At 48.5% G+C, this 23,600-nt stretch overlaps 4 protein-coding genes across 8 annotated transcripts; 3 read left to right on the forward strand and 1 right to left on the reverse strand.

The window, feature by feature from the left end:
• The first annotated feature begins 308 nt into the window (after positions 1 to 308).
• Positions 309 to 2,888, forward strand: LOC136478187 (ubiquitin-like protein ATG12). The gene is made up of 5 exons (XM_066476534.1): positions 309 to 637; positions 747 to 805; positions 1,904 to 1,972; positions 2,055 to 2,117; positions 2,656 to 2,888. Exons 1-5 carry the CDS (start codon positions 613 to 615, stop codon positions 2,713 to 2,715), a joined length of 276 nt encoding a protein of 91 aa, XP_066332631.1. The 5' UTR covers positions 309 to 612; the 3' UTR covers positions 2,716 to 2,888.
• Positions 2,889 to 4,708: 1,820 nt separating this feature from the next.
• LOC136470659 (aspartyl protease family protein 1-like) lies at positions 4,709 to 5,953 on the forward strand (the record flags this gene model as incomplete). Its single annotated transcript, XM_066468422.1, has 3 exons — positions 4,709 to 5,308; positions 5,414 to 5,499; positions 5,620 to 5,953. Coding segments are annotated over 3 exons (1,020 nt in total), but the record flags the coding sequence as incomplete, so codon positions are not given.
• A 111-nt stretch (positions 5,954 to 6,064) lies between these two features.
• Positions 6,065 to 9,710, forward strand: LOC136475009 (replication protein A 70 kDa DNA-binding subunit A-like). 2 transcript variants are annotated; one of them, XM_066472566.1, is made up of 2 exons: positions 6,065 to 6,879; positions 7,772 to 9,710. In XM_066472566.1, the coding sequence occupies exons 1-2, from the start codon at positions 6,599 to 6,601 to the stop codon at positions 9,447 to 9,449; spliced, it is 1,959 nt and encodes a 652-aa protein (XP_066328663.1). In that variant the 5' UTR covers positions 6,065 to 6,598; the 3' UTR covers positions 9,450 to 9,710. The 2 variants fall into 2 exon arrangements, with proteins under 2 accessions (XP_066328663.1, XP_066328664.1); XM_066472567.1 differs by having other exon boundaries at positions 6,611 to 6,879; positions 7,810 to 9,710.
• Positions 9,711 to 10,543: 833 nt separating this feature from the next.
• LOC136478189 (uncharacterized) lies at positions 10,544 to 15,752 on the reverse strand. Of its 4 annotated transcripts, none has more exons than XM_066476536.1 (9): positions 15,375 to 15,752; positions 13,880 to 14,039; positions 13,627 to 13,765; positions 13,364 to 13,425; positions 12,205 to 13,152; positions 11,554 to 11,667; positions 11,109 to 11,360; positions 10,976 to 11,032; positions 10,544 to 10,846 (listed from the first exon to the last, which is right to left on the reverse strand). In XM_066476536.1, the coding sequence occupies exons 2-9, from the start codon at positions 13,979 to 13,981 to the stop codon at positions 10,670 to 10,672; spliced, it is 1,851 nt and encodes a 616-aa protein (XP_066332633.1). In that variant the 5' UTR covers positions 13,982 to 14,039; positions 15,375 to 15,752; the 3' UTR covers positions 10,544 to 10,669. The 4 variants fall into 4 exon arrangements, with proteins under 4 accessions (XP_066332633.1, XP_066332632.1, XP_066332634.1 ...); XM_066476535.1 differs by having other exon boundaries at positions 13,880 to 14,046; positions 15,375 to 15,751; XM_066476537.1 differs by having other exon boundaries at positions 10,544 to 10,843; positions 13,880 to 14,046; positions 15,375 to 15,747.
• Between the last annotated feature and the right edge of the window lie 7,848 nt (positions 15,753 to 23,600).

The raw sequence follows: 23,600 nt of genomic DNA on the forward strand, positions 1-23,600 counted from the left end.
AAAAATTTTGCAAAATTTTTTGCAAACTAAACTGGACCTAACTAACTACTGGTGTATTATATGGGGGAATCGCAGTTGCAGCGCTCGTAGTGTCAGCACGCGCGTTCTGCTGCCTGCTAGTACTTGATTTCAAGTCAATCTTGGGCCTAGACGGGCCGAATCGCACACACACCGCTATTATACGAGTCCCAATCAGTCAAGGCCCAAAACGCCAAAACGAGTTCTGAACTGCTGATGGTATGTGTGTGCGGCCCGCCTAGGCACGGCGGATCGGAGTCTAGGCCCGTCTTGGCGCTCGGAGGACTCGTCTAGCCTAGACGGTCTAGGCACGGCCGACCTGAACACGGGCGTGGGCACGGCGAAGCAGGACATCCCGCGACTCCGCTGTCTCAGGGCTCCGGCGCCGGGCTCCTCCTCCCAGCGCCAGCGGCCGTCCCCCTCCTCGCAAGGTGGCCACCGTACCAAGGAAACCAGCTTCGAATTGAAGCGCGGGCAATTTAAGCTGCCCTGAACAGGGCCTAGTTGAACTTTCTGGTCTTTCGCGATTCCAGAGCCCTGCCGCCGACGAAACCACCGGCTCGTGGTAACCTTGTTGTCGTCGGAGAGATCCCGATGGCCGCGGAGGCGGATCAGAAAGGTCCGCGCAAACTTCCGCTACCCGTTCTATATGCCTTGTGAGTTGTTATCCTTTTCCTCTTGTCCTCTTTCGTGTGCTGACCTGTATACTGCGTGCTACGAGATTGCAGTGGTGGTGCACGTGCGGTCAACAGGTGATGCGCCGATCCTGAAGCAATCCAAATTCAAGGTGCGAGTTCCGTCCTCCCGTGGTCCAATTATTTGTTTCCGCTTGCAGTTCAAGATCTGTTTACTCCCCGTATAGCTGGGAAGGTAGGGTTTCGCGATACGACTTGATAATTGGGGGTTTCTCTTCCAAGCGGATGCTTAAATTTGGACTTCGAATATATATATATATATATATATATATATATATATATATATATATATATATATATATATATATATATATATATATATATATATATATATATATATATATATTTATTTATTTTAGAGTCAACGGGTGGGGTGGGGGGGGGGGGGGGGGTGATATAGTTGCTGAAAATATTTGATGCACTTGACTTGGCGATGCATGTGCTGATAGTGAACCCATGAACTTGAGATGTTTCAGTTTATCAATCTCCAACGAACAGAAACTATTAAGTCTGAATTGTCGATCCATACCACAGGTTTCGTGGTTTATTATAACATGTTGCTCACGTTAGTGACAAAAGACCAGCAATTCAGGAACATGCATCGCCAAGTATGTGGAGTCAGTATGAGAATTCTTAGATTGTATACACATTGCAGTAATCTTGTATTGGTTGTAGAGGGGGAGACTGATTTTCGCTACAAATTTGAGTGCTTGGTTATTTTTAACATAGTTCACCAAGGGAATGCGAGGAAATAACTAGATTCATATATGTTGTGTTGTGTACTACTAAGAGAGAGTGAGTTCCATGTACTAGTAGTTGCTTAAATGCTTCCCTGTTCGGCTTACCCCATATTCGGCTTGTTCGGCTTCTTTTTTCAGCCGGAACAGTGTTTTTCTCTCACAACAATTCAGTCGGAACAGTGTTTTCAGCCAAGTTTCAGACCAGCGAACGGGGCGTGAAAAAGTCACTGTTATCTTAATCTGGTTACTCCTGTAGACAGGATCTTTGCCTCATGTCAGTATGTCACTAAGTAAACCTTGGCACAATGATTTAGTTCAAGTGGTTGATTTCGTTAAATCCTGTCATCAGCTTATTACTGCGGTCTGTCCCTGAAATTGGCTTAAGTGATGTTCTTCTTTGTTTTCACACATTGAACCTGATTAAGCTGTTATTCGTGTATCTCGTACCAGATTTCAGGACGAGATAAGTTTTTGAAGGTCATAGAGTTTCTTCGCCGACAACTTCATCAAGATACACTGGTAGGAACATAATTGTTAGTTCTATGAGAATTTAATCTGTGACAATGGAATTTTACTGAGTTGTTGTCTGTGTTGCCAACAGTTTGTCTATATCAACAGTGTGTTTTCGCCAAACCCGGATGAACTGGTAATCGACTTGTATAATGTAAGATTCTAACTTATATGTGCTTGTACAAAGTTTTACCTTGGAAATTGATATCTATGCTTACATTTTGTTCGTTATGCTATCTCGATATGTATCTGTACCACTTTGTTACAACTTGCAACATCAAAACCTGAATTTCTATTAGTAATTTGTTTCCATATATGTTCTATGCTCTATACACAAAGTCTGGGATAAAAAAAACTTGGGGCCTCTGTCTTATGATGAAGCAAGGTTTTATACTAAAAATCCATAGAGCATTCCCCTCTTCCAAACTGTCTGCTCATGATTTGCATACGTTTTCATCTGGAAATATCAACCACCGTGAGTCCTGGCACGTTTATTATATCCATTCCTGCCTGTTAGATTGATGTCTATTACATCTGCTTAATATTTTGGTTATTTAGTATATTTTCATCGGGAAATAGTGGCCACCTAAAGTTCTGGCCTTGATTACAATTCTTATGTTTAGATTCCTTCTGTTTGTATGGCATACACAGCCAAAGAAGGCAGCTAACAATCTTCTTACATTACACTGCAGAACTTTGGAATTGATGGGAAACTGGTGGTAAATTATGCTTTATCAGCAGCATGGGGCTAAGGCTGAATTTGCAGCAAAATGGAAAAAGAGAGAGACCATTCTGCATGGCTATTGTAAAGTTTTAGTGTTAGTCAGACACTGCAAATCTCTCTATAAAGCTTATTTCAACACCAAAACATAATTTTCTCCTTCCAACGATTCTACCAATGCTGCCCAATACTGTTCGACACGTGATACACCAGTCGATGCTCGTGGTAATCGCTTTCTGGTTTGTGCAATGCACCGATGAAAATGGTGGATCGGAAGAACTGAAAAACTGCTTTAACAGCTTCATTATATTGACTCCATTTGTTCAGTAAACATACAGTTCTCCCAATCTGCCTAAACCCCGACTCTGTCCTAGAGTTCTTACAGTCTTGGTGATGAGTTCATTCTTCATTGTCGAAAATCTCAGAGTCTTAAGTTTGGTGAGACGCAAAAGCTACTAGCAGGGCACGTGCTGTTCGGCCTGTTCGCTGGTTGGTTTATAGGCTGATAAGTCCGGCTGGTGCTGGTTTGTTGTGAGAGAAAAATACTATTGGCTGACTGATAAGCCCTAGCTGAAACTAATAAGCGAAGAGGCTGGTTGCCGCGAAAGCTACTAGCAGAGCAGGTGCTGTTGAGAGTTCGAAACCGATCGGTTCCTTGGGTTCGGTACTGTGTATTTTGCAGAGGCGATTGACATCATGCGCGTGTTTGATTTCCTGCCCTGCTCGGCACGGCCGGTTGGCTTGGCTGTGCCCAGCTTAGGCCAGGCTCACGTGGTGCAATCTCACGTGTTTGTTGCACTGGACCAAATGGGATAGGGATTATGTTTGTACCAGTAGATATGGCTACCTTGCTCCAGGAGATGGTAGCGTTACCACCCATCCTTCACTTGCTCTCTCCTCTCAGTAATGTCGAACACGCATAGAGTCTGCCAGGAAGAAGGGAGGAGACGAGGCAGAGCGGCTGGGAGAAGCAGCGCGCCGAGAAGGCCCACGTGCACGCCATGCGCCAACGGGAGCTTGAGGAACCCTCCGTCACCGGCGGTGGCGAGCAGCGGCTTGTTGGCCGCGACGAAGGTGACCGCGCCGCGGCGCTGGTGGAGCCTCCCCACGCCGGTCTCCACCATCACGTCGCGCGGTCCCCGCGTGCCCCGAGAGGAGGAGGCGGCGTGGCGGGGCTCCGCTTCCCCGAGATCTCGCGACCTAGGTCCTTGCGCCACTGGGTTCGGCTCCGCCACCACGGTCGCCGGCTCCACAAGCAGCACCCGGTCCTTGCGCACCAGGTCTACGGCGCCGCCACGGCGTTCGGCAGGCCCAATGACGGCGACTACGGCGGCGAGATGGGGTTCCTTGACGTTGTGGAGCCCAAGGCGACGGCGGCGCCGCGGTGGGCCTCGGGGTCTGCGCCTGGCCTGGCGGAGAGCGGCTGCGCGTTCGGCCTTGGCCCCGGCGTCCAAGAAGAAGAGGGTCGCGGCCGCGCGTTCGGCCCTGGCCCCAGCGTCGCGCCGCCGCCGGCCTCGGCGTCCAAGAAGAAGGGAGTCGGTGACGAAGGACCGGGAGCGGTGGATGAGACCGTGAGCGCTTCAGCCTAACCGGAGTCCGGAGGTAACTCGACGCCGCACGTCCGCGCTCGAGCGAGCCAGGCCGCCTAAAAAAACGAAGGTGGACGTCGTTTCCCCGGAGCCAGAAAAGAGAAGGGATTTTGCACGCATCTGGCCTGACCCGATGGTGGGCCTAGGACATGAAACAAGAGGGTTGCAGCCGGAGGGTGTAGCCAGGCCGTGACCAGGGCATCAAACACGCCTGGCCTTTTCTTACATGCCACTAAAAAGTTTGGACTTACCTAGGTGCCATGACACTTTATTTCTTTGCCCCCCAAGCCATTCCGTCCATTTTCACTGGTAACGGTGTGTAACGGCGAGGAGAAAAGACCGAAGTGCCCTCAGTCAGGAAGGATGAGTGAAATTGCCGTTTGCTCTGTGTGCCACTCCCTGACCAAGCGTTTAAGCGCCGAGACGACAACCTAAACCGGCAGCAACCTCTTCTGGGTGCCGTGCGACTGCAAGCAGTGCGCGTCCATCGCCAACGTCACCGGGCAGGCCGCGACGCGGCTCCGCCCCTACAGCCCGCGGGGGTCGTCGACGAGCAAGCAGGTGACGTGCGACAACGCGCTGTGCGACCGTCCCAACACCTGCTCCGCCGCGACCAACGGCAGCTGCCCGTACGAGGTCCAGTACGTGTCCGCCAACACCTCCACCTCCGGGGTGCTGGTGCAGGACGTGCTCCACCTCACCCGGGAGCGCCCGGGCGCCGCCGCCGCCGTCGGGGAGGCCCTGCAGGCGCCCGTCGTGTTCGGGTGCGGGCAGGTGCAGACGGGCTATTTCCTGGACGGCGGCGCCTTCGACGGCCTGATGGGGCTCGGCAGGGACAAGGTGTCCGTGCCCAGCGTGCTCGCCGCCAGCGGCCTCGTCGTGTCCGACAGCTTCTCCATGTGCTTCGGCGACGACGGCGTCGGCCGCATCAACTTCGGCGACGCCGGCAGCCGTGGCCAGGGCGACCCGGAGTACACGTCCTACACGTACTACACGTACCTCAGCGACCCGGAGTACACGGAGCTCGCCACCAACGTGAGTCCCTTCCCTTTCCCTCTGTGCACGCTCATCGAATGAATGTGATCGATTTCTTTTCTCAAGTTTCTCACGTGTCTGCTTCGAGTTCGTGCGTGCATGCAGTTCAACTCGCTGGTCCGCGAGAGGAGAGCCAATTTCAGCAGCATCTCTGCAGACCATTTTCCCTTTGAGTACTGCTACAGAGTCAGGTAGTAAACAACAGGATCTCCAATTTCTGCTGTTCCACTTTCTAGAAACAAAGTCTCTATTAGTGATTGTTTTGCATCTTCTTCTCAATCTCATCTGCCATGGTTGTGATCGAGCTGCAGCCCTAACCAGACAGAGGTGCTGATCCCGTACGTGAGCCTGACGGCCAAGGGCGGAGCCCTGTTCCCGGTCACCCAGCCGATCATCTTCTTCTTCCACACGGCCACCGGCCGTGCCGTCGGTTACTGCCTGGCGATCGTGAAGAATGACCTCGGCATCAACCTCAACATCATCGATCTTGTGCTCATCAGGGTGCCATCTTGGCGCTCAAACTTGGTTAGGAGTGGCACACAGGGCAACCGGCAATTTCACTCATCCTCCCTGACTGAGGGCACTTCGGTCTTTTCTCCTCGTCGTTACACACCGTTACCAGCGAAAATGGACGGAATGGCTTAGGGGGCAAAGAAATAAAGTGTCATGGCACCTAGGTAAGTCCAAACTTTTTAATGGCCTGTAGAAAAATGCCATCTTTTTTAATGGTACACAGGGAAAAGGCTCCATATTCATGGCTCAGGATTTGTTGCATGCTCATGATCGATGCTTAGAAAGTCACGACTCTGTTGTTTTAGGTTCCACTTCCACATCACCAAGACTGTAGTAGCAGCTCATTCTCTTTTACACGGGGAGAGCAACTTTTTTTTGGTCGATGGTCGATATATAGTTGCCGGAGTTCACTTCTCACCGCACCGGCTTCCAGCCTTCCCCTTCCACTGTCTACTGTAGCTGTGCACCAGTGACGTCATCGCACAATACCAGCTGTTCGATGCGCCCATCGTACTTCCGATCCGACGGCTAGTTCTATCCAAGCATCAGCCATCAGCGTGTGACGTTTCCTTCCTCCAGAAGAAGCCGGAGCCGCGACGCCATCGAACCGCCTCTCCCCGTTTCCCGTACTTCTGCCCCTAACATTTCAGCCCCCACCTCTAGCACTCGAACGCTCGAATCAATTTCCTCCTCGTCCCGCACGCTTGCCGTCCAACCGCTCCCACAGATCGAGGAGGAGGAGGTGGTGGGTAGGGTCCCCGTCGCTCCGAGTCTGCGATGGCGGAGGCGAAGCTGACCCGCAACGCCGTGGCGGCGGCGATGGCGGGGGACACCAACCTCAAGCCGGTGGTGCAGGTCGTCGACCTCCGGAGCATCGCGGTCACCGGGGGGCCCCCGGGCTCCGGGCCCAGGTTCCGCGCCATCATCTCCGATGGCGTCGCCACGGGGCACGCGCTCTTCGCCTCGCAGCTCTGCGACCTCGCGCGCTCCGGCGTCGTCCGCCGCGGTTCGGTCGTCCAGCTCCTCGACTACATCGTCAACGACGTCCGGAACAGAAAGTATATCTCTCCTCTCCTTGACTCCCCCCCTCCCACCCGACTGGATCGATGTGTGTTCCATTTGCGTGCGCTTTGGTGGGTTTGGTTTAGGGTTCAGGCCTGCGAGGCATACGAAATTGGGTCCAATTTGTTCGGTACCTGCGATTATGTGCTTGTTAGTTCCATCTAGTTGGTGCGTGAGAGTTGCATTCTGTTTGATTGGCTGTTGGCTTATATGTATGTATTGCCTGTGTATGTATTCATGCATTCCGTTAATGTTTGGTTCAGTGGATCTGTTTGCGCCATCATTTTAATTGGTCCTCATGAACGGGGTTGCTGATTGAATTGAGTTTATACTTGCCTCTTAATTTTTTTGTCAGAATAGACTAAACCATCATAGTAGTTATGTTCAAGTTGGTGCTCACCAGCCATGAATGGATCAGAATTTTCTTCTTCATGATGAAATCGTAGCATGTCTATAGTTTGGTATCTAGCTGTCCAGCTGATGTCGGTTTATACTTGCCTCTTAATTTCTTTATTCAGAATAGGATAATTTGGGATAATGGTTATGTTTCTAACCAAATTGGCGCTCACCAGCCATGAATCAACTAGAAATTTCTTCATGATAAAAAAGCTAGCATCTCTGTGCTCCGGTATCTGGCCTTGCGACTAATGGTCAGTGACCACTTATGTCCATTTGAATGGTGAGGCATTCCTGTATGCAGTTTTAATGCCTTCGTTTTGTTATGAATTGAATATTTGCTAGGCAGCTGTCATGTTTGGAGTCAGGTTCTAGTTTGTTGACCGAATCATGTGATGGGATTTGATCATTGTACTTTACTTCTTGTCCTGTGGTTATGCACGGATTTTCAGGTTTCTATTTGCTCTTCTGATAAGCTGATTGTTATCACAGAGCTATTGTTATTCTGAACATGGAGGTTCTTGCTGCAGAGTGTGAGATTATTGGAAATCCAGCACTACCTCCTGATTCTGGAGATTCTAATTCCATGAGAGCAGACCAGTTTAATGGAGCACCTCAAAATGGTTCAATGGCAGGGAGTGCTTTGAACAAAGTGGCAAGGCCCTCTGACAATGCTCAAGCAATCCAGAGATCGATGGCAGGGAACTCTTTGAACATGGTCCCTAGGCCAAGTGACAATGCACAGGTCTTCCAACCAACAGTACAGCCATCCTATCACCCTGCACCCAAGTACAGAAACCATGGCACAATCATGAAAAACGATGCTCCTGCTAGAATAATCCCCATATCTGCTCTAAATCCTTATCAGGGCCGCTGGGCTATCAAGGGTCGAGTAACTGCCAAAGGAGAGATCCGCCGGTACCATAATGCAAAAGGTGATGGCAAAGTGTTCTCTTTTGATCTGCTTGATTCTGATGGTGGTGAGATTCGGGCTACATGTTTCAATACTCTTGTTGATCGCTTCTATGAAGTTGTGGAAGTTGGTAAGGTCTATGTGGTATCTAGAGGAAACTTGAAACCCGCAAAGAAGGACTACAACCATCTGAATAATGAGTGGGAGATTTTCTTGGAGTTTCAGTCAACTATTGAACTTTGTCTTGATGAGAACAGTTCTATTCCTGCCCAGCGGTTTAGCTTCTCATCTATTGATAAAATTGAAGATTCAGAGAACAATGCTATTGTTGATGTCATTGGTGTTGTTACATCTGTCAACCCTAGTACTACAATACAGAGGAAAAATGGTATGGAAGCTCAGAAAAGGACCATCACCCTGAAGGATATGTCTGGTCGAAGTGTTGAGCTTACCATGTGGGGTGACTTCTGCAACAGAGAAGGCTTGCAGCTGCAAGAAATGGTTGAATGCGGGGTGCTTCCTGTACTGGCTGTCAAAGCTGGAAAAGTCAATGATTACAGTGGGAAGTCTGTTGGCACAATTTCTTCATCTCAACTCCTCATAAACCCTGATCTTGCTGAGGCTCATTCTCTCAGGCAGTGGTTTGATTGTGGAGGAAGAGATGCTTCTACTCAGTCCATATCCAGGGATTTTACTCCTTCAGCATCAAGGAATGAGATCCGAAAGACAATAGCACAGATAAAGGATGATGGTCTTGGAATGAGGGACAAACCCGATTGGGTCACGGTGAAGGCTGCTGTTACATTCATCAAAACCGACCCCTTCTGCTACACAGCTTGCCCCAATGTGGTTGGAGACAGGCAATGTGGTAAAAAGGTGACAAAGTCTGATTCAGGCAACTGGCTATGTGACAAGTGCAATCAAGAGTTTCCAGAGTGTGATTACAGGTATCTCCTGCAGTTGAACATTCAAGATCACACGGGAACAACTTCTGCGACAGCATTTCAAGAGGCTGGACAGGAGCTACTTGGTTGCTCAGCGCGAGAGCTCAACATGTTTAAAGAGAACGAAGATCCTCGCTACACAGCTGTCTTGATCCATTGCTTGTATCAGAATTATTTGTTGAGGCTAAAAGTGAAAGAAGAACAATATGGCGATGAGCGACGAGTGAAGAACACTGTGGCCAAGGTGGAGAGGGTGGATCCTTCGGCTGAGAGTAAATTTCTGCTTGATTCCATTTCAAGGGTTATAGTATGAGACCTTTATTCTTACATCTATCAACTGCTGGTAAATGTGTTGCTCGCTTAGAACTGGTAATTAGTATCTAACTCTCCCCACTCAACGCCCGGTGGTTTTATCATTCAGCAGTCGAGAGTTTTCTCCTTTTTGTGTGTCTGCCTCTGCCAGATACCTGCAGCTTGGAGCTGTGTTCTTTCATAATTAACTGAACGCTTGTAACTGTAGTTATGACAGTTCTGCTTAGCTCAGCTACTTTGTGGTTTCTATTACTTTGGTTTAGTTTGATGTAATCAGACATTCCTATTGCTCCAACATCACGCGCTGGAGAAAACGTTGGCTATCGTGCCAAAGCAATTTATAAAGCACAAGCCGAGAGCTGTATTTACAAGCAATTTATAAAGCACAAGCAATTTATAAAGAACAAGCCCCGTTTGGGTCCGCTCCTTGATTTTTTAGCTCTGCTCCTTGATTTTCCGATAGAGTGACTTCATTGGATTCCTAGGAGGGAGCAGGATGGGAGCTGATGAGAATCGATTATCTGCTTATCCCTACCAGAATATAACAGGGAGCAGAGTGAAGGAGGTTTTTTTTAGCTTTCAACTCGTAGTGTAAATAGAGAAGTGATTCTTTGTTAAAGCCCATCTGAATCAGTTGACATTTTGAGTGTTTGGTTGGTTGGGAGTGATTCTCTGAAGCCGCAACTCTCCCAAACGGCCGAGTAATCCACCGCTAATACAAGTTTGGTTCATTTTTTTTTTGAACATAATAGTTTGGTTCATTATTGCCGCGACAACGTTCCGTTTACTCTCATCCTCTTCCTAGCTAGATTTGCATGTGCTCCCAAACGGCCGAGTAATCCACCGCTAATACAAGTTTGGTTCATTTTTTTTTGAACATAATAGTTTGGTTCATTATTGCCGCGACAACGTTCCGTTTACTCTCATCCTCTTCCTAGCTAGATTTGCATGTGCTCCTAAATTATGTCGTTAACTGGTCCTTGTGCGACAGAGACGTCTGCCCATTACAAAGATATAGCAATAGTTTTCTGGACGGGTGATTTACACATGTTCCAGCACGAGAGAAAACGTGCATTGAGCGTGTAGAGAACAATATGATGGATAACGTGGCTACACCAACTTTGTATAATATTTACTCATATAATATATGCCACATCGTCCAGAAGCGTACACCTAACTAATTAGTGCTTTCCTTTACCCACTATATCAGCATGACAAGGATCACAAAAAACCTGACCCTTTTCCCTGTAGAACCTTGCTGTCCTGCCCAGAGAACTTGACTGGGGCTGTGAAGCCACCCCCTTGCAACTGCAGCTCGTTTAGCTCCTTCACTCGCAACAAAATGGATGGTGGTATTGGTATGATAGAAGGGTTAATCTTCCGCGGACCGGCACCCTGCTAAGAGGAGTTGAAGGAACAATCAAACATCAGGAAGCAAATAAATGCAGGATAAATAAACGATAGGAATAGATAAATAACAAAATAAATAACGGTGCTCATGTGCCTTGAAGAGGGACAAGTGATTACGTCTTTTTGTGCCGGAAGCTGTGTCTTGGTTGCTCTGATCAGGTTACGCCATTTGTCCTGAATAAACAGCAGGTTTCAATGTTTGATTGGAAAATGAAATCGCAGTAAGTTTCAGCTGTACAAGCAAACACACCTTGAGATCCACTGAAGTGCGGTAAGAATATGAGGCAAAGGACAGTTTTCTAATCTCAGACCACTTGCCAGCTCCAAACCGCGCCACACCATCAACCAGCTTCACGACCTCACACAATGTCCAAGCTCGATGATGCTTCCGCGTTAAACCCCGCTTTATTTTAGGCTTGGCAACAGCACTGTAAACCTTTCCTTGTAGGTTTCGAACCCCTTTACTATCAACTGCTTCTATATGCCCTTTCTCAGAACTTACCTGACAGTGGGTTGAGAAGGAAAAACTAGTTAATGCATGTACAGGACATGGTCGAGAAGGGAAAACAAGTTAATACATATGTACGGAACATGCAAAACTGCAATTGCTTCCATATTTCCATCTACTTGTTTAGCTTCTAAAGCTTGCATTTACTCGCGTCAATTTGTAAACATGAAAAAGGCATACAGCGTACCTTTAGTGGAACTTCAGGTGCTTCCCTCAGGTGGTTTCCCTTGTCACCATCATTTGCCAATATCATCTCAACTGCTGTCTGAATCCCTTTAGGTTCAACCAAGGGTTCCTTATCCTGTTATAAAAGGTAGTGAGAACAAGTTTAGCAAGGAAATATGCGTTCAAAAAAAAGTTTAGCAAGGAAATACAAGACAACCAAACATGTCCAATAATGTATGTCCAAATTTACTACATTTTAGTCTGGAGCATGGCACAGCAAGCCTTTCATACCAATTATGCATATCAAATGCCTACAACCACATCAAAAAATGCATACAGGGTTTTAAGGGTAATTTGAATGAAGAAAAGAACAAAAGATACCATATTGGAACTAGGGCTGGAATATTGAAAAGAAAGTTAGAGTATGTTTTTATGTCTTATTGATGGGGCATGTTGAAAATTACAGAGATGAATTAAACCAAAAAACTTTATGCAAGTGATTATCATTCTGAGAAATAAAGCTGGCTAATGGTGCAGTATTAGCTGAAGGCACTTCAGTAAAAGAGATAAGAAATGGACATAATTCGACATCTGTCTCGTTTCATGATAATAATAAAGGATCATCAAATTGGTCAAAACTGTTAAAACAAATGATTCATACGTAGATTATTACCGCAAATGAAATGAAATCCTTCCTAGGGCGCCCCCTTCTCATCCTTGAAACGTAAGGAACATGCACACTAAATCCTCCAAGGGTATCCTTTCTAGTAGGATAGATTGTACCCAGAGAATCAGCCTCATTGAAAGGTGCGACCCGCGGTTTGATTAACACTTCATCATGTGCAGGCCTTTTTGCTGGTGAAGAAATTTTTACAGTGGAGTCATGAGTCTCAATGTCTGATAGCTCCTCTATGTATCTTTTTGTTGGCTTTCTAGTTCGCTTGTTAGTGCATTGCTCACCTAGCAGATTTCCTTGTGGTTCATCATTATGGATTTGTACTCTTTTAACTCTCTTGGAAGAATCTTGCTGGTCCTCGCTCTGATAGTAAGAGCTAGATGGTGAGTCCCCTTCGTTTCCTGGATATATAACTAGAGAAGTAGCTCTAAGCCCAGTCTTAGCTCTTTCATCCATGTCTGATATATCTTTTTTGGCATCCTTGCCAACAATTTTGTAGTCTTTAATTACACAACCTGAACTTGGAACATCATAGGAATTAGTCAAGCCCATTGTAATCCGTCTTTTGAGCCATATCTTGTCTTTGACAGTAGTCTGCCGGCCAAATGTGGCTCTAAATGCCTCCTGAAGTTCTCTAATAGTAAGATCATCCAAACAGACTTCTCCTCTTAATATGGAAAAATCAGGCATGGAACTATTAACTCCAGAAACAGATGGGTCTGTAGATGTGTCGCATACAGGTATTGAGCAGGCATCAGCCTTGTCTTTTTCAGCACTGCAAGAGTCATTTAACACTGTCGATTTTGTAGTCTCAGTTGAAGCATTGTCCTGTCGAGTGACATTGTCCCCTTGTTCTGGAAGCAATTTATCTGAATGCTGACTATGAATTACTCTACACTCTGAGGGAGGACTAAGGGAATCATCCAATGACTGTAATCTGTTTTCCTGTGCAATTATGTTGATCTTCTTAAAGTTGAGTTGACTTGAATATGTACAAAAGTAGTTTCAATTAAATTTAACATTATATATAGCAAAATTTATTGAAGCAAGGCAAATTGAACTCTCAACTCAAAATTCTACAAAAAGCACTATCTAGTAGCATTGACATATTATGGCAGATAAGATAGTTATGCCGAACAAGAGACAAACAATATACCTCTAAGTCGGCACCCAATTTTTGTGTGTGTACTTCAAGAGTCTCCAATTTAGAAGATCCATCTGCGCAAGTTCAGTAAACAGTAAACATCAAACGAAGTCAAAGAAGTTGAATTAATAAAGGAATCTTGTGAATTTCTAGGCTAGCAGGCAGTATTCCAATGAGACAGCATAAAGTCCTGTTCTGTAGAAATAGAAGTGATACCCAAAATAAAATATGTAACAAAATTGTAATTCATAGCTGAATAATTCTATTGGCATCACCTTCCAAGTCAGGCTTCTTCAGTAACATGCAATCATTGTTGAAAAACTCTTCCACATGGCCTACATCTTCAATAGGAGGAAGATCAAATTGCAAAACATCATCCTCTGTAGCAGGAACAAGTGTTCCATCACCTTCAACCTGAACATATTTAAAGCAAGTGTTTCTCAAAGCGAGTAAGCATCTAGAAATGTCCTGCTATGTTTTTTATACTAACATGTGGCTGGCAAAGCATGTAATTAACTAAGAACTTACCCGAACTAGTTGATAAACCACAGGATCAGAAGTGCCTTTCTTTTCAAAGTCATTCTCTTCACTTTTATTAACTAGAGTGTCATGTGAGTCGTCCACTTCCATAGATAAGTGCAAACTTCATCCAAAGCTCGTAGCAATCAAAACACGCAAGTATTAAAACCTATATTCTGCAAGTGAATTCAAAATTATAAATTCATAGGATTATAATCAATTCCATCAACCCCAGAACAAACAAAGATACACAATGTTATAACACATGTGATGACTAATTCTGGGTAAACAAACGGAAAATTGACATTCTGAATAAAAAGGAGACAAACAAAAGGATGTGGTTGATTACATACAAAATATTGCAAGATGAAACAAAACATAGCTATGTGCGGGTGTTCGGTCATAGTACATCGGTTTAATGGTCAAACTTTAATAACTAGGTCCAAATCAGTGAAGGTTTGATTAGATGCATTTATGAATCACTAAATCAAGAACGTAATGTTGAATAGTTGATAAAAGAGAATGCAGAGCGAAATCAACATGTTATTACCCGAGCAACAAGGATTGTTGCATAATCCTTGTTTCCATGATCTTAATCTTGTGTTAGACAATGAAGTTTGTAGTAAAAGGAGAATTCTTGCATTATAACAAAATCTCATGCTCTTGATACGAATAGATTGGTCAGGCAGAACTAGTCAATCATGCATCATGCATGCAAACAGTACACAAGACATTATTAGTGAGTTTCTCAGCAACAAGCCACAGAACCAGTTGCTCCTAGAAGATAAAATGAACTGAGAGCCAGTGTTATGTAAGAACTAAGAAACCTGTCCTTAGGAAAAACTGAGAATAACAGAAGGATCAAGCCCAAAGCAGAGTTGTTTGCAAAATTAAGCTTATCCAAGTTTCACGGATTACAGCTATGTACCCAAAATAGTAATTCCCACCATTTAATTCACATTAGAAACCATTAGCCGACTCTAAACCTGTGTAAGAACTAAGAACTCGTACATAGACCATGGATTCCCCATGTATTTACCACATACTATATAAAAGTAGACATAGAGACCGAGTTATGGAGACAGAAACAAAATCCCCACCAAAAAAATACCCAATCCCAACGAAATCGGAACGATCATACTAAATTGGGACCATCAATAACTAGTACTACAAAATTGCTCTGCTAAAGCCGTCTGAGTAGCAATTCCAGTCCAGTACACGGTTAAGCAGAACCGAACCTTTTTCACAACACACGAAACGCATATCAACTACAAAGGTTCAGCATAAAAATATTAAACAATAATCCACTATCACATCAAAGCCCTGGAGCAACAAGCTCTGCCAACGCCACACCGCGCAAATTGGGGCGCAAGAACACACCAACCAAGCAGAATCCGAGACGTCTGACCGCACAGAACCCAAATTGAGCCGCGCGCACGGGAAGTAACCGCGGAAAGCGTCCCGAAACGCCATGAATCAAGCGGATCGGAGCGAAACGACTCACCAGTCGTGATCAGCAGCAGCTCGATATACGCAGCATTGCCCCTACCGCCAGAACCGAGGGATCGATCAGGCCGCGCGGCGGGGACGCATCCCTCAGTCCGCTTCGCTCCGGGCAGCAACAGGGGGGAGTCCGCTTCGTCGCGATCTAGAGAGGAGGGGAGGAAAAGGCCGGGGCCGTGGGCGAGGCCGTGTTTGCCATCGGAAGGAGGAGCCGAGGGTGGTGGTTTCGAAAAGGCAAAGGGGATCCCAGCCGGGGGAGGGTGGCATGGCAGTCTGGCAGAGCCGGCGGGCGGCTGGGATGGATCCGGGATGCGGATCGGACGGCTGGGCGGGGACGACGACGATATGGATGGATGGATGGGTCGCGGTCGTGCGCACCGCAGACGGGGGAATGGAATGGGGAAAGGCTCCTCGAGCACGTAAAGATTGGCGGGTGAGTGAGGCGAACGGAAGCGGAAGCGGAAGCGGAAGCGGACTGACTAGTCTGACTTCCTCGAAAATCCGGGGGCGCGTAATGTGTGGTGCGGTCTTGTGTTGTGTCTGGCTGTGCTCTGGTGTCTGGGTCTTCCGTGAGACCGTCTCCAGACTGTTACATATAAAGATTTCAATATTTGTTTTTTTTGTCTTATCTAATAACAAGATCCAAAAGAAAATCATTTCTACAAATGGATCTTCAGGAGAGAAAATACTCAGATTTAGGTTATACCTCTCCTAACACCTAAAATAGGTCTTCCATATATATACTATATTGAATGCTATAGGTTTAGGTATTCTGTTGAAAACATATTTTGAATTTGGGTCTCCTGATGAGTCTCTTGTTGGAGATAGCCTCCCCAACGTCACGTAGCTACTATAGTTACCATTGGTATTTTTTTTACTTTCTAGTTGGCATGAAACTGTCTACTTATCCATCTAAAAAAAATATGTCTACTTATCGGGAAGTCAAATAATTAAAATTTAATTGAATGTATAAAAAATATTAATATTTATTATGGTGCATAATTAGTATTATTAGTGAATCACTGAATATATTTTTATAACAAACTTATTTGATGATATAACATTGCTATTTTTCTATCAATTTAGTTAAATTTAATAAGTTTGACCAACACAAACCCTAATGCTATAATGTTTTAGGACAGAGGGAGTATGCATATACTCTTTTGCTACATCAAGTAAATTCTTGCGAAGTCGTTTTGTTTTTTCCGTGAGACTTAGACATCTTCTATAGAGCCTTTAGGGTTTTGGCTTCACCTCATACTGTTCATGTCACTATTACTATTTATTAATGAAGTAGTATATATAAATGAGACATTCTATATTTTACTTGTGGTCTGACGTACTGCAAAGATCTAAGAATTTTTTTAAGGCACACGCTCCTCTTATTCGAAACTTTTGAGTGGCAAAAGAGGACGCGCAACAGTAAACACAGTGATCTTTCTCGAGTGGGGACCCGAACACATGCATCATGTATTCATCCATCCTTATCTTTCTCCCAGTACTTATTCATCTTACCTCTCAACCATAACAGGTAGCTCGATCTACAATATTTCTGTGTCTCTCTCTTATTCTATCTTCTCTTCCATTCCTCTGTCTCTCTTGTTTTATCTCCTCTCTTCCATGGTGCAAGGAGGCGCGGTGCACCGGCGGCGCATCAATAGCTAGCGCGGCTTTTAGGGTTTCGGCTTCACCTCATACTGTTCATGCCACTATTACTATTTACTAATACAATAGTATATATAAATGAGACGTTCTATTTTTTACTTGTGGTACACAAATAGCCACAACAAAAACCAAGCGTAGGTCTATGTCCAAGCGTAAAGGTAAATCTATTTTCATTGATGGTTCTCCTAAACCAGCCGTAGCGGGTGTCCTAAGATGCACTTATTATAAATGTTGATTTCTAAATGTGCCTACTTAAGACGTTCATCTATAAAAATATCTCTGTTCACAGTGGAGGATTACTTAAGCAACCTTGTCTAAAAAATCAGGCCATGTTCGCTTGTCTTATAATCCGTACTTTTTAGCTTGTTTTTTCAGCCAGAACAGTGTTTTTCTCTCACAACAAATCAGCCGGAACAATGTTTCAGCTTGTTTTTTCAGCGAACTGAATGAGGCCTCAGTTTTCCCATGCAGATATCTTAGTCTGACGCACTGCAAAGATCTAAGAAAATTTTTAAGGCACACGCTCCTCTTATTCGAAACTTTTGCGTGGCAAAAGAGGACGCGCAACGGTAAACGCAGTGATCTTTCTCGAGTGGGGACCCGAACACATGCATCATGTATTCATCCATCCTTATCTTTCTCCCAGTACTTATTCATCTTACCTCTCTCCCATGACAGATAGCTCGATCTACAATATTTCTCTGTCTCTCTTATTCTATCTTCTCTTCCATTCCTCTATCTCTGTTGTTTTATCTCCTCTCTTCCATGGTGCAAGGAGGCGCGGTGCACCGGCGGCGCATCAATAGCTAGCGCGGGCTATAGAGCACAGGTCGTAGCACGTGCGGGTGCGGCGTAGCCCGAGCGACGCGGCCCTGAAGCTCCACGACGGCACACAGCCGCTACTCCACGTCTCCACTCCGCCATGGTCGTGGACCTCCATTCGCCTAGGCTTAGACTTGGTCGTGGACCACATCGACGATGTCCATATCCGCGGACCACAGCACGCGGGAGGTGTGGCCCTAGCGCAGCCACAGTGCGCTCCTATTTCTCTCTGTCGCTGTGCGGAAGTTCCCAGCCCCACCATCCTCCTATGCTCGTCGTTGATGCGCAATGTGCTAAAATTTAGTAGTTGCCTTAATGTAATTTAAAAGGTTTCTGTATTTACTTTGCTTGTGTTATAAGAGCATGTATAACCCACAGACGGGATGTCGTCTGTAAGAGCCTCGGATCTGATGTACAGACAGTTAGAAAGACAGATCGTACAACCCACAAACAAGGGGTCGTCTACAAACTGTTTAATGTGTGCGGACAGGTTTATTTTACCCCAATCAACTCCACGTCACTTCGTCTTCAAGCTCCATCACAGCACTGCCGGATGGCCTGCGTCTGCAAAAGCTTCCATATATACGAAGACGAAGGCCACCATAATATCCGATCCGGTGGACATGCATGCATGTACACTACTCGCGCTAGCTGCCCGCACGGCCGACGGCACTCGCCTCCGCGACGCGTATCGGGTGCTGCTCCAGCTCCGTCTCCGTCGGGGACTGCTCCAGCTCTGTCGGTCCAAGCTCAGACGGCGGCGCGCGCGCATCTACGGCTCGGAGGCCAGCGGTGGGAGGCTGGGGGCGGGCCACCAGGCGGCCGGTGGCAGTCCCTAGGGTCGCGAGCTGGCGGCCGGTGACGAGCGCTAGGGTCCGGTCTCGAGGGGGCAGCAACCAATGTCGCGCGGGTAGGCGGGAGGCCACCGAGCTCTCACGCGCAGAAGAGACCGGGCGCTCATCGGCAGGCTGTGGAAGGTGAGGACACGGGCGCGAAGGCACACGGGATCCGCGCGCCATCGAGTCTTCGTACAACGCTGCTGGAGCCGGCGTCTCGGCCTAGGGCCACGAGCCGTTCCCGTCGTCTCGTGAGACGACGAGGCCTCCGTCTTCTAGTGCCGGCGGGGTTCGTTTTGCAAAAAATACATCACGGAGACAGGTTGAAGAGACGCGTTGTACGTGCCCTAAGAGAATTAATTTATTTCTAAGCTACCTCATTAGCCTTGATGCAGTTTTTGTATTTTTTTTTGGCTAGGCACAAGTTATCACTGGCAGTGGCGTTGATATAAAGTTACCGCTTGTGAAAATCTATTTGCTGCACATACTGCGCCAATGGAAATCCAGCATTTGACTGGTCTTTCACATTGATAGTAAAAAAGTACCATACCGCCGATACAACAAACTTCTATCATTACTACAAATACTTTTTTGTACTAGGTAATTTTCCATTACAAGCCTTTAATGATCTAGGTAAACTATTATATATTTCAAGGAATAAATAAATGACCTCTCTATTGGTATTTTTATCCCTCCTAAATCTAAATTCTGACTTGGCCACTGCTAATACTATTATGTAGTGTACTGTTTGTAACTTCACCGATAACATACTGTATCAATAAACCAAGGCAGGTGAAACTCCACCAAAGACTCTTTTGATTTCAAGGCAGTTGTGTGACCGTAAGCAAGGAAGCTCGGATAACGTTAGATAGCTTCGCTTGAGAAAACAACCAGCTGGTTGCTGTCAAGATCAGCTAGTGTTGCTTAGACCGGTAGGTGCTCACGGTCGCTGGGTTACTGTGTCGGGAGCTCGAGGGCGACTGCTTTGGCGGCGTGTTGGCGAGTTGTGTTTTGGGAAGGAAGTTTGTATCACCTTCCTCGGGCTCATAAAATCAGATTGGGCCATTATGGCCCAGCCAAACCGGCTCTGTCATAGTGGCACCACCTGGTCTCCCAGCAAATTGAAACCCAAGTCAGGTGCGTGGGTGGGCTGTGGGATGTCCGCGTGACGCGGACGAGGCGAAACAGCGGCCGGCGGACTTGTTTGTAATGTAACCCAGCTTCTGCTTCTGCTTCGGGCCTTCAGGCCTGTCCGTGCCCCGTGGCCCGTCCCAGTCCCAGGCAGCGAATTGACCGGCGCACGGCCCTGGAGTGGGTGAACACTGAACACGGATCATTGCTTCGGCCCCGGTGGAGTTGCGGTCCCATGCGCGGCGCGGCGGCGGCCGTGTGTCCGTGCACCGGCGGATTTGAGACGTTCCAACCGTCAGACGACAGCCTCGCGTCGCGTCGCGTCGGACGACGGGTACGCACCATACCCTTCCAAGTCTCCATCGTCCAAATACTACACGTACGCTTTGGTTCTTGTAGTACGTAGTAAATGTTGATGTGGCACTGGGTAGCCTCCACTCTCCTCTCTTGTAATTAACCCGTAGAATACCCGTAGGGTCGCTCCAAATTCTCTTGGCCCATCGATCTCGCGTTTCACGGTCCAGATCGCTCGAAGCAGATTCTTGTCTGCACCCGCTTCTCCTGCTTCTGGTTAGCTTCTCTCATTTCTCCTCTATTTCTCCCGCTTCTCGTCTGAATCAGGAGAACCAAATATATAGAGCATTTTACCTGTGTGCCATTATAAAATGTGGTCGCGGCCTACGTGCTACTAAAAAGTTCGAATACACCTATGTGCCATGACACTTTACTTTTTTGCCTCACGAGCCATTCCGTTCACCTTCTGTTTGATTTTTGCAGTTTGCCAGTCCTGACACGTGGGCCCAGTCAGTAAAAACGTCCAAAATGCCCTTCTGTCAAGGCGTAAACTGCTCTCTATATTTTTTTCCTATCAGCATCTTCTTCCGACCACGCGGGCCTCTCCGCGATGCGCCGGCCTCCCGACTCCGGCGACCTCGATCCTGACTCCGGCGAGCCCCCTCCCAACTCCGGCGAGCCCCTCTCTACTCCGGCGAGCCCGGCTCCCCTCTCCCTCTCACATCCGCGATGCGCCGGCCGTGGCCCCGATGCGTCGGGCAGTCCCTGATGCGCCGGCGTCCGCTCGGCCAGCGTCCGCCGCCCGCCCCGAGCCCCGGCCTCGACGCGCCGCCGGGCCCTGAGAAGACGGCTCGCGGTCGGGGCCTCGCTCGCAGCTCGCAGCTCGCGCAGCGCGGCTCCGGCGACCAGGGGCCGAGCTCCCCCAAGCAGCCAGGTCGCGCACCGCCAGCCGAACATCCACTGGCGTGCTCGCCTGATGACCACGTCGCGGCCCGTGCCTTGCCAGCTCCTCCACGCCGCGCCCAGGCGGCCTTCCTCCCGCTCTGCATGTTCCTCGCCCTCGCCGTCTCAGCCATCTCCGCCCGCTCATGCCGTGCCTGGCGCGCCGCGTAGGTTTCGACTGTGCCGCCGCGCTACTAGCCGCCCCCGGCGCCGTCGTCTTCGTCTTCGGGTTGTCTGTGCCCCAAGAGGCGCGCAGGGTCAAGGCGGCGCGTCCTCGGCTTGAGGCGGCCTTGGCGTGCGCAGGCCTAGGCTGGTTCTGGCGAGTTCAGGTGGGCAGGGAACTTGCGGTCGGCGGTGCGACGATGTGGCCTGCATAGGGGCGCACATGACCGTGCGACCATCGCGCGCGTCGGTCGTGGTGGCTGGGGCGGTGGAATCGCTGGGAGCCGTCGGTGGGCACGTCGGCGATGGAGGCACGAGGTAGCGAGCGGCTAGGCTCCGCCCAACCCTAACGTCCATGAGGTCAGTTGCGCCCCCCGCCTTGGCCCCCACATGGCCGGCTCCGCCCCCCGCCTTGGTGCATAAGGGGCTCCCTGGCCCCGGCGCACGGTGGAGGACGGGACGAAGACGACCGGCGGAGGAAACGAAGAAGGGCATGGTGAAGAAGCAACGTGAGGGTATTTGGGACTTTTTCTGTGGCAGAACCGCCTTGAAATAGCACACTTCCGAAGGTGCTCGTCTTCCACTAGACACTAAGCACCCCGAAAGTAAGCTACATCGGATGGTTCCATCGAGCACACCCCCAAGAGAGAACTCGAATAATCCACGTTTTTCCTCTAGGATCCAATAATGAGAACAAGTTTACAATACTTAGTCCATTTCATACAACCAGAGTTCTCAGAAATACATTATTATAATACCAAGTTCAGAGTGCAGAATTTAAACAGCGGAATTACAATAAACATCTAATGATAAGATACAAGGATCCATGTGTGCCCACCAGAAGAATCCTCCAAACAATAGCTACTCCTTAAGCTACACCTGCAACAGGGGTAAATAAACCCTGAGTACACAATGTACTCGCAAGACTTACCTGACTCCAAAGGATATGATAAGCTTTATGGTTTGCTGGGTTTCCTTTTTGCGAAAAGCCTTACTTCTAGTGAATCCTTATGGATGTTCTTATTAGCAGTCATGATCAGTTCATTATATAGCCATTCTATGTAAGCACATATTCTACTTTCAAGCAAGAGTTGATCAATAAGATTCATTTTACCATCTTTCATCTTCCAGTTCTTACTACGGTGCTAGATCGTAGACAAGTCATACCGTATTACACGACGATTCGTGAACCAATGTAGCCTAGCTGGGTAACCCAAAACACACGCCCTGCTTGTACCCTAGGCACAAGCCGGACCAACCCACCACTCTCCTATTAAGGGATCCAGGTCCCCTTCCAAACTTAGACTCCAAGCCCCCACAACTGAGTCTCGGACTCTGATGCGCCGGCGTCCGCTCGGCCAGCGTCCGCCGCCCGCCCCGAGCCCCGGCCTCGACGCGCCGCCGGGCCCTGAGAAGACGGCTCGCGGTCGGGGCCTCGCTCGCAGCTCGCAGCTCGCGCAGCGCGGCTCCGGCGACCAGGGGCCGAGCTCCCCCCAAGCAGCCAGGTCGCGCACCGCCAGCCGAACATCCACTGGCGTGCTCGCCGGTGACCACGTCGCGGCCGTGCCTTGCCAGCTCCTCCACGCCGCGCCCAGGCGGCCTTCCTCCCGCTCTGCATGTTCCTCGCCCTCGCCGTCTCAGCCATCTCCGCCCGCTCATGCCGTGCCTGGCGCGCCGCGTAGGTTTCGACTGTGCCGCCGCGCTACTAGCCGCCCCCGGCGCCGTCGTCTTCGTCTTCGGGTTGTCTGTGCCCCAAGAGGCGCGCAGGGTCAAGGCGGCGCGTCCTCGGCTTGAGGCGGCCTTGGCGTGCGCAGGCCTAGGCTGGTTCTGGCGAGTTCAGGTGGGCAGGGAACTTGCGGTCGGCGGTGCGACGATGTGGCCTGCATAGGGGCGCACATGACCGTGCGACCATCGCGCGCGTCGGTCGTGGTGGCTGGGGCGGTGGAATCGCTGGGAGCCGTCGGTGGGCACGTCGGCGATGGAGGCACGAGGTAGCGAGCGGCTAGGCTCCGCCCAACCCTAACGTCCATGAGGTCAGTTGCGCCCCCCGCCTTGGCCCCCACATGGCCGGCTCCGCCCCCCGCCTTGGTGCATAAGGGGCTCCCTGGCCCCGGCGCACGGTGGAGGACGGGACGAAGATGACCGGCGAAGGAAACGAAGAAGGGCATGGTGAAGAAGCAACGTGAGGGTATTTGGGACTTTTTCTGTGGTAGAACCGCCTGAAATAGCACACTTTCGAAGGTGCTCGTCTTCCACTAGACACTAAGCACCCCGAAAGTAAGCTACATCGAATGGTTTCATCAAGCACACCCCAAGGGAGAACTCGAATAATCCACGTTTTTCCTCTAGGATCCAATAATGAGAACGAGTTTACA

Source organism: Miscanthus floridulus, chromosome 8 (assembly GCF_019320115.1).
Source record: "Miscanthus floridulus cultivar M001 chromosome 8, ASM1932011v1, whole genome shotgun sequence".
Classification (NCBI taxonomy): Eukaryota; Viridiplantae; Streptophyta; class Magnoliopsida; order Poales; family Poaceae; genus Miscanthus; species Miscanthus floridulus.